Below are 11,250 nucleotides of genomic sequence, written 5' to 3'. Positions count from 1 at the left end.
ATTTAAGAAAATAACCGATAAATAATCGAAAAAACTGAAAACCCGACAAAAATCGAATCCATAAAAAACCGACTTAATTGGTTTGGTTTGGTTCCAATATTTGAAAAAATCGACTTACTTGGTTTGGTTTCTTTTTAGGAAAAAATCGACCCAAACCGAACCATGAACACCCCTACTACTGAGTTTGTTGTTGTTGTTGTTGATGATCATCATAAACCTACACTCGAACATAAGGGATCATTCTTTTTATCATTTCTCTTTATTTTTTTTTCAGGACTAATATATGTGGGTTAATTATACTACATACCCCTATAATATAATTTTGAATACACCCTATAATTTAAAATTATTTATAGTTCCTACACTATAAAAAAGTCTACACCTATACCCTCTATGAGGTAATTTTGTGCTATATTAAATTACAATTATTAAGAAGACGAATTAATTTTATAAGTGAACGTATTTGTTTGTTTGTTGAGATTTATTATAATTTTTTTGAAATATGTACTTTGAAACTCATCAATGGAAAATAAACACAAATTTAATAAGATAAACGAACTATTAGTAATAACTTTCTTGCACTTTAAATATGTCAGTTATTTGTATATTTATTTAATTATAATATTTTATTATAAAAAGTTTTTTATTTTTAATTTATTTTTTTATTATTCTTCCACTTTTTTATCTTAAGTAAACTTAGTTAGATGAGGTTTCATTTTTATAGGATTTCCATTATAGAAGAGGTTCAAATATTTGTATAGAAAAATATGGATAACATCATAATATTAAGAGTTTCGAAATATAATTTTTTGTTTCAAATACTTAAAAATTCTACTCATGCTATTAAGTATTCGGGATTATTTTTTATTTAAGATTTTCAAAAATTAGTATTTTAATTATTTGTTCTCTTATTTAATCAATGGCATGAATAAAGATTTTCAACAAAAATATTGTTACTCTTTTTTAAGTTCCATTAGAAGATCTTTTTATTTATAATTTAAACTATCTTCTAATAATTATATTTTAATATTATTTAGTTTTAGATATATCTTCTAGGGAGTGTAAGTGTTGTATAAATTTTACAATGTATAGGTGTAAATATTTAATTAAATTCAAAAAATGTATTTGAAATTCAGTCATAGTACAAGGGTATTTAATATAAGTAATTTAAGTATAAAATTTTCATAAATGCTCGACAAGTCGCTACATTAGCGGCGCATAAACTATTTCCATCAACTAAATTTGTTCAGTAGTCATAAGCTTATTAATCTGACCCATTTTTTATTTTAGTACACACCAAACTGTTCCATTTCGACAGATTAAAAAAGCTATCAATTATTATGATCTCTTTCTTAAGAAAATTGTATAATTTTTTTCTTTTAACTAGTCTTAGGGTACACGCTTTGCGTGTGTACCCCGTATTAATGAGTATATAATTTTAAAAGTTATATGAATATTATTGTATAATGTGTTTGAAATATAAAATAAAAATTTAAAAAGTGTAAGTTTCTAAAAACTAATGAACGTTGATCTATTTATATATCTTACTAAAGGAAGAAATCATGTCCCAATTGCGATTTTTGAGGATTTCTACATGAATATCTTATGAAATAGTTATTATCTTTGGGACATAATACGGAAAATAAATAAGTAACACAAAAATACTTTTTATCACGATTCTTCATGATTTGTCAAATAATACAAATTAAAAAAACTAAATATTTTGGTCTTTAGAGATTTGCGAATGAAGTGGTTGACCCTATAGCTAAAAAAAATTTGGCAATTGACAATGTAGATTCTAAGAATAACTAATGTTGAGTTAATATTTTACAATAATGACTTAGTATATTAAAAAATATCGGGAGCAAAAAATCATAAAACTCTCTCTCTCTTTTCTCTCTCGGCGCAAGTTAAGCGTGAATTGCTAAACTGCGCTCGCCGGAAAGGGGGAGGGCTAGAGGTCGGCCATCGAAGGCAACAAAGCAAGTGATAGAGGAAGAAAGCAAGCTTGTAGAGGAAAGTAAAGCAGAAGGTCTTCGTATTGTAACACCAAAAAATATAGTAACGAAAGTTGCAAACACTATTCTATCAATAAAAACAGGGACAAGTGGGAGCAATTTCATCGTTAATGGAAGGAGAATGACTGAGGAAGTAGCAAGAACCAAAGGGAAGGAACATGCAACAAATAGCCCAGAAATTTGGCCAAATCTCCCTGTTCGTAGTGAAGGCACCAAAACTCCAGCGCCTACAAGGACAGATCTGATGCACATACAAGTGGTACAAAGTTCAACGGATACGGGACAGATGCAGATTCAAGGCACAGATCTGCAGCAGAAGCAAGTTCAAGGTGATAAGACTAATTGAACAGTAACTCAAAATGGGGGAGCACAACGGAAATTGCAACTGGAATCAGGAAAAACAGGAGGAAAAACATGGGCGACGTTATTTGAAGAGAACAAAATGGCAGCAAGAGGTATGGATTTAACATTTATACCACCAGCAATTGTTGAGGGAGAGGTGGTTGTAGAAATAGAACATGAAGATATAGATAGTGAGATTGAGAAATGGAAGTACGCAGCAATAGCATATGTTATTGGGGGGTCTCCTACAATTGGAGCTATAGAGAGGTTTGTAGCAGGTCAAGGAGAATACTCAATAAAGCCAAAGGTATTTTATTATAATGTTGGGTATTTTGTAATCAATTTCTCAAGTATGGAAGAAATGAATCAAGTGATGTACTCAGGGCCCATATGTTAAACAATAGGCCAGTGATAATTAAAGCATGGACAATGGATTTTGATTTTGATGCTGAAGATTTGAAAAACAATCCCAATTTGGGTCAAGTTGCCAAATCTGCCGTTGGTATGCTGGAGTGCAAATGCATTAAGCAAGATTGGGAGTGGGCTGGGACAACCTATCTATGCTGATGCATGTACAACGAATGCAAGTAGAATTTCATATGCACGAATCCTTATTGAGATAGATGTGACAAATGAGCTGCCAAATATGATCAAGATAAGGGACCCAAAGGGCAGAATGATTGATCAGGAAGTATGGTATGATTGGAAACCTACATATTGTCCAAAGTGTATGCAGATTGGACATAATTGCCAAAAACAATAGGTTCAAGCAGGAATGGTGGAGAAGAAGATAGGATAGCAGCAACAGCCCACAGGCAAAAGACAAAAAATAGAATGGAAACCGGTAAATGGAGCTAACAATGTGCAGAGTGGAAATCAAAAGGAAATTCCAGAGAAGAACATAGAACAACAGAATACAGAGAATTCAATGATGGAAGCAGGAGCGACATGGCATCAATTCAAGAATAAATCAGCTGCAAAAGGGCAGAAAGTGGTAAATCCTGGGTAGCATATCACTGTGCTGAACTATTTCAATACCTTAATGGATGGAAGGCAAGAACAAAGAACTAAGGAGGCAGAATGTAGTTCAAGTGGAGGAGGGAAAGCAGAGATGATATCACAAAATCCTTCCAAACAACAAATATGATAGTAGCATGGAATGTGAGGGGACTAAAGAAGATGTTTAAGCACAAGGAGCTAAAGGAGTTCTTGAAGGAAAATAAGATGAAGATGATAGCAATAAGTGAACAGAAAGTTCATGAAGCAAAAGCTGACCAAATCATAAATAAAATAATGTCGGGTTGGAGTTGGTGTCACAATGTCACAAATTCCTGTAAAGGCAGCTATGGGTAGTATGGAATCCAAAGTTTATTAGCTTCACAGTCATAGAGAGTTCTGGTCAAATTATTCATGGACAAGTCCAAATGGTGCATAGTAATAAAGAATTCCAATTCACTGCAGTGTATGGTTTGCATACAGTGCAAGACAAGAAAGATATGTGGAGTTCACTCAGGAACATAGAGAAACAAATCAGAGGAGCCTGGTTGATGATGGGGGATTTCAATACAGTTCTAGGGGTGGATGATAGAATGAATGGCAGAGAAGTGCAAGATCATGAAACAAAAGATTTTAGAGAGTTATTGGAAGATTGCGGCCTAACAGAATTACCAACTGTTGGGAAGTCATTTACATGGACAAATAGCCATGTCTTCATCAGAATAGATAGGGCAATCGTGAATGATCAATGGATAACTAGTATACCTCCTTTACAAGCACATGTAATGGAGTCTCTTTTCTCTGATCACTCTCCAATAAGCATAGAAGTTGAAGATTACTGTGATAGTAAAAAGAGGCCTTTCAAGTTTTATAATTGCATGGTGGATCATCCTGAGTTTGAAAAGCTAATAAAGGAAAATTGGTACTTGCATGAAGGGAAAATGACAGCTGTATGGCAGAGTTTGAAGAATGTTAAAGCAGCTTTGAAGAGGCTGAATAGAACTGAGTACATGAATGTAACAGGGAAGATAAAAACTAGCTGAGGACAACTGAAAGACATACAAAAGAAAATGAACCATGCAGACAGATCAAGTAGTCTATTTGAAGAAGAGAAAAAACTGCTAGTGCAACTGAAAAAATGGAGTATGATAAAAGAATCAATATACAAACAGAAATCTCGAGTGCAATGGCTAAAAGAGGGGGATACTAATAATGCATATTTCTTTTCTACTATGAAGGGAAGGAAAATGCAGAATCAGATAACAAAGCTAGTGGATAGCAAAGGATGTGTATTGACAAAGCCTAAAAGTATTGAAGAGGAAATAACTGGTTTCTATAAACAGCTTCTAGGGACTGCTGCTCAGAGTATTCCTGCAATTCACTCTGGGTGGATAAAGAATGGACCAGTGCTTTCAAGGGAGCAACAGTTGTAGCTTGTAAGACCTTTTACTAAAGAGGAGGTCTTACAAGCATTAAAGGGGATTGATGATATGAAAGCACCAGGAGGAGATGGTTTCAATTCATACTTTTTCAAAAAAATATGGCATATTACTGGTGATGAAATAACTGAAGTTGTTCTGGATTTCTTTAGCACAGGGAAGATGCATAAGGCAATTAATACTACAGCAATCACTCTAATTCCCAAGGTTAAGAATCCTGCTTCTATAAGAGAATACAGGCCAATCTCATGCTGCACCACTTTATACAAGATTATATCCAAGATGTTAACATGTAGGCTGACACAAGTGATGAACACCTTGGTGGATGAGAGCCAAGCAGCTTTTATACCTGGAAGAGTGCTAACAGACAACATTTTACCTAGCCATGAGATAGTAAAAGGATATGGTAGGAAAGGTACTTCTCCAATATATATGCTAAAGATAGATATACAAAAAGCATATGATTCTCTTGAGTGGAGCTTTTTGGAACAAGTACTCACAGGACTATGCTTTCCCAAGCAATTTGTGGAGTGGATCATGGAGTGCGTAAAGACAGTATCTTATTCAATAACTATCAATGGGAGTCCCACTGCTCCATTTGCAGCTAAGAGAGGAGTGAGACAAGGAGATCCAATGTCTCCACTACTCTTTGTGTTAGCAATGGAATATCTAACAAGGATACTGAAAAACTTGAGGGAGCAGCCAAATTTTAATTTTCATCCCAGGTGTGAAAAGTTACAGATTATCCAACTCAGTTTTGCAGATGATTTGCTTTTGTTTTGTAGAGGAGATGTGGTTTCTGTGCAGATGCTATATGAATGCTTTCAAAGCTTCTCAAAAGCATCAGGTTTACTTGCAAACCAAAGTAAAAGTTGTGTATACTTTGGGGGAGTAACAGAAGTTGGAAAACGGGAGATATTGGATTCACAGCAGGAGAACTCCCGTTTAGATATCTGGGAGTGCCATTGAGCTCCAAGAGACTATCAATAAACCAGTGTCAGCATCTTTTGGATAAAATGTTAGGAAGAATAAAGCAATGGAATGTGAAATTCCTAACCTATGCAGGAAGATTGCAGTTGGTTAGAAGTGTGTTGATTGCCATACAATCCTTTTGGTCTCAGATCTTCCCTCTGCCAAAGAAGATCATTCGAGCAGTGGAGACTATATGCAGAAAGTTTTTGTGGACAGGCGATGCAAATGCAAGTAAAAAAGGTTTGGTGGCATGGGACAAGCTATGCAAACCAAAATCAAAAGGGGGCCTAAATATCATTGACATGACTACATGGAACAAGGCTGCTTTGCTGAAGCATTTATGGAATATATGTAAGAAGAATGATAATTTGTGGGTCAATGGGTTCATGTGTACTATACCAAAGGGAGAGAGCATTGGACAGTGGAAGCAAATCAAGCATCGTGGATAATGAAGAAGATTTTACATGCAGCAAAGTGTATAACTGAAGCAGGATTAGAGATAGAAAAGATTCTGATGGTTGAAACATATTCTATTAGCAGCATGTATAATCAATTACGAGGAGACTTTACAAATAAAAGCTGGAAAAGATTGATTTGTAACAGTAAAGGGTGCCCAAAGTGGATCTTCATTATGTATCTAGCACTACAGGAGAGACTATCTACCAAAGACAGAATGAGCAAATGGGGGATACAAGTGGAGCAAACCTGTCCATTGTGTGAGCAAGAGATGGAGAGTCATCAACATCTCTTCTTCTCCTGCAAGTACTCGACAGAGATATGGAGTAAGATACTGACATGGCTGGGAATAACAAGACAAGTGTATAGCTGGAAAGATGAAGTTGAATGGGCTACAAGAAATATAACTGGGAAGGGAGCTAAAACAGAACTATACAGGTTAAGCGTGGCTGGTGCAATATATCATGTATGGATTGAAAGAAACTGCAAAATTTTTCAATAAGTAAAGAGAGGCGGTGGGGATATCACAAGGCAGATTATACGTGAAGTCCATTGTCGAGGAAGTATACATAGCAGATTGAAGAAAGCGCTATAGCATAGAAATTTTTATCCATAGCTTAGTTGATGAGATAGATAGATGTTTAGAAATGATGTACTAAGTTTGGGGCCATATGTCCAAACTTAGAGTTTTGCTTCTGATTATACATATAAATATTGCAAGTAGTAATAAAAAGTTTCTTAATTACCAAAAAAAATAAAAAATATCGGGAGCTTTCATTTATTGGAATGAATGGAAAAACAACAACAACAACAACAACAACAACAATAATAATAATAATAATAATAATAATAATAATAATAATAATAATAATAATAATAATTGTGACAACTCATTTAGGATACATCATCTTCTACTAATTTATCTTTATTGCTATAAATTTGCATCCTTGTTGCTACAAATTTGCATATAGAATACATTTGTCTTCTATTAATTCATTCTTATTGCTATAAGCATTGCATATTTATATTTTTAACTCTTAATAGTTAATACTCCCCCCATATGATGAATTCTTACATAGTTTAAATGAACAAATATTTAATAACCCAAACTTTAGTTAATTTTAAAATTTAAAACATTAGGGAAATAATTAAAATATAAATTATGTCTAATGTGAAACCAATTTTTTTACCCTCTGAAAATAAATTTTTGTTGGTTAAAACTATAACTACATTTAATTATTTAGAATTTGGAGTACCTAATATTAAGAGTTTAAATTAACAAAAAATAAATTATTTAATTTAATTTTTAGAACAACTAATTATTATTTTTTCAATTAACTAAAGTTTGAGTTAATTAATTTGTGTGTAGTTTAATTCAGTTCCAATTCATTATGTTGTTAAATGAAAATACTCTTGAAGTTCTATAGTCATAAACGGTTCCATAGACTTCTGTTACAACCGGATTCCAATTAATCATATTTTATTTGCTTAATTTTAATGTTAGAAAACTTATATAGATTAATTTATACTTCTAAAGTTAGTGATTGTTACTTAATTCAATTAAGAAAATAATTTTATGAGATAAAAATCTTAACCAATTATGAAGTCTTAAATGTTATTAGGGCTTCCTAGTTTCTACGTAATTCAAATAAGGAAAAATGTAGTAATCGAATTTTTAAGTGTAGGAATTTTGTGTTTTTAAAATAGTATAGTTATAGATAGATATAAGAAATAGATAAATATGGAAAGTTGTTTGTTGATTAATTTATATTTAAAAATATCTAATTGAACTGCTAAAGAATTAATTCGTTGTACATCTATAAATTTATAAACTCCATTCAATGTTTACTTATTTATCATCCTTTCTATATCTACTAGATGGTCGATACCCGCTCTTCGCACGGGCTTTTTTGCCCGAAACAGTTATTTCTCTCATTCGTATAGCTACAAGATGACATTAAAAAAATCAACACCGAGAAGATAATTACCATAGACAAATGCGTTTACATCCAATTGCAGAACAAAAAGGAAAATAAAAAAATCCAAGCCTTTAATAGAATCTCAAAAGATAGAAGCAGTTTCTTCAAGTGCGTGAATGTCCATAACATATGAACTGTTTCAAAAGAAAATATTAAATTGTTTCTCTTAACTGGTCTTCTGTTACTATAAAGCACTTATATACCAATAGTAATAGCAAGTAACTTCACATGAAAGCAAAAGAATTCTTGTCCTGCAATAGTCATGCATAGACGTGAGTTCAAAGAAAAGATGAGCCATATATCAAAATCTACATATATCTTTAGCTCAAGCCCTAAGAAGAGATGGGTCTTATATCAAAATTTACATATACCAGTGATTAGAATATATGAGTCCATCAAACTATATAGAGACCAGGTCCTCTATGAGTTTCTACTGAGAAGCTAATAGAACAGTAAGTAAATAAGACAGGGAGTTTTTACGTGGAAAAATTCCTGCTCAAGGGGATAAAAAAACCACGACCTATACTGGTAGGATTTCAACTTCACTATAAGCAACTTTTAGATTACAACCTATGCAATCTAGGAATTAAACNAATCCCTCACTAACTTGTAATGCACCTATTAAAAGCCACTTTGTAATACACCTATTACAAAGACTTCAACTCATGACTAACTCTAGTCAAGACACAAACACTAGGGGTTTATGATTTTACAAGGGGGTTCCTGAGCAGCGCTTCTAGATAAGCAAATTAGGAATTACAATGAAGAACAATTACAAAGTTACAACTCAACTAAGGACAACAAGATATTAGATTTAGGAACTGGTCCGTAGTAGTGTTAAACTTTGTTCTTGATGCACTTGAGAATTGAATGCTTGATCTGTGAACGGTTGGAGTGCTTGAATGCTCAAGTTGATTCTCAAGTGTTCAAGTAATATTTTGTTGTAATACTCTTTGTTAATACAACATGGATGACATCACTTGAGTGATGTAATCACTTGGTAGGTCAAATGAGAAGTGACTGCAGAACCTGTGCTGCATTATTTCTGTGTACAGTGCAGGCGGTCACTTTCCAACTATAGATAGTTGACTTCTTACTGTTGTCAGGGAAACACAAGGGTATCAGGTCCCTGTGTTGATTCTCTATCTTCTGAAGTCTTAGCAGTTCTCATTAGCTGGAATCCGTTGATTTGAGTTGTGTACCAAATGAGTCAGGGTCCTTATCTGGTTCTTTGACAGTAAGTTTGTTAGATCATCAAAACACAAAGCTAAGGCAAACCATCAATTTCCTCCTTTTTGATGATGGCAAACATAGAAATTGATAACGCATGTTTAGAGCAAAATTAACCAGATAAAGTAACAGTTCACAAGTTCCCCCTGACTTTATACTTCCCCCCTAAACAGATCCCTGTTTTCTAAATTATACACATGAAGTAACAGGAACTAGTTCCCCCTGACGTTATACTTCCCCCTTTTGGCATCATTAAAAATATATAAACAGGCAATCAACATAAAGAAGTCTAGCCTAGCTAACTAATGCCACATATGTGCACATAATATGATAGAAAAGAGAAGCAGAGACATAAAAGCATTAAACAACAAAAAAAGAGGATAGTTTTTGATAAAACATATGCCTTTGCTATATAGCAAAGGCAAAAATTGGACTGATTTCAGCGGGAGCAGTACAGGTACTTCCCATCCATACCAAAAAAAAAAACAAAAACAAACTGCCAATGTCAACAAAACAAGAACAGAATTAATCCAGAAACTGGTCACTGAAGGGTTGCCTAAGGGACACTAGGAGGAGAGGGCTTGGAGGCTGCACAAGGGTGTTGAGAACCAGATCTATTCGGGCATTTGCCGACGTTTGCTCGGTGAGCAGTTTATCCTTCAGGTTCTCCACCTGTGCCCTGAGATCAGCATTTTCCTTGGTTAGACGAGCTATCTACTCATTTGACCCTGGACCCCCTTGGGCCTGCTGACCTTCCAGTATAGCATTCCTTGCCTTCAGCCTTCGAATCTCCTTAGTTGCACTATTTTGAGCATTGATGAGCTGACAGGTTATCGAAGTGCTGCCAATTCCTCCATTCTTTTCGATACACTCACATTCCTCCAAAGTTGTTTGAGAGAAGGTCTGCTTCTTGGTCCCTACTTTGAACTTTCCCAATGGCACTTTGAAGAACTTAAAGACGGGCGTAAGAAGAAACCCATATGGAAGACCATGGTTGCCATCCTTGAAGGTCGCCACCTTCTGCATATGCTCAATCATGATGCCAGGCAAGTTTACAGCTTTAAATTCATCCAGTGCTTCCATCAGATATAGGTCAGATTTAGAAGTAATGGACCTTCTCTCAGCACGGGGTAGAAGAACATTGTTCACCAGCTCGAACAATAACTGATAAACGGGAAGCAAGGCTTTCTTGTGAACCCGTTCCCCCTGCTGGGCTACACCTTCCTTCACAATAGCATTCCTGAAATTTGACACGCAGACGTTTTTCACAGAAGATTTACCAGCGGCAGGGACCTTAAGAATGTCCCCAAGCAAGGAAGCATCCAGCACAATATCCACTCCATTAACCAAGGCACAAATATGGTCAGTATTAACAGGAAAAAGGTCGGCATAGAAGCTTTGGACCTCATTCTCATAGACCTTGGGCACATCCACTTGGAACAGATGCCCCCACCGTTGAAACTCAACCATCTCAATTATTTGTCTCATGCCAGCCATTTCAAAAATTGCTGGGTCAAAAGTGCGACCCCACAAGACCTTTTGGTGCCTCAATCATTCTGTAGCAGACATACTTTCACCCTTCACTCTCTTGGAAGAATCAGGTTGCCTCACAGTTTCCAACTTTCTCTTACCAGACTTCACACTCGATTTTCCTTTTCCGCTAGACTTGTCCAACACATTCTCATCAGAAAATGATTGTTCACTCACAACATCTTTCAACTTTCCATCACTTTTTGCTGATCTTGAACTAGGCGTAGTAACACATTCCTCTGAAGTAGATTGCTTCTTCTTCTGGGACCTTTTAACCAAGGAATTGGG

The 11,250-nt window shown here is 34.8% G+C and overlaps 1 protein-coding gene across 1 annotated transcript; it reads left to right on the top strand.

Annotated features, from left to right (window-relative positions):
* Positions 1-6,215: 6,215 nt before the first annotated feature.
* On the top strand, positions 6,216-6,725 carry LOC109206839. The gene has a single exon (XM_019369702.1). The coding sequence runs from the start codon at positions 6,216-6,218 to the stop codon at positions 6,723-6,725; it is 510 nt and encodes a 169-aa protein (XP_019225247.1).
* The last annotated feature ends 4,525 nt before the right edge of the window (positions 6,726-11,250 follow it).

Source organism: Nicotiana attenuata, unplaced genomic scaffold (assembly GCF_001879085.1).
Source record: "Nicotiana attenuata strain UT unplaced genomic scaffold, NIATTr2, whole genome shotgun sequence".
Taxonomy (NCBI): Eukaryota; Viridiplantae; Streptophyta; class Magnoliopsida; order Solanales; family Solanaceae; genus Nicotiana; species Nicotiana attenuata.
Note: the sequence above shows the minus strand (reverse complement) of the source record. Positions and strands in the feature narration are given on the sequence as shown.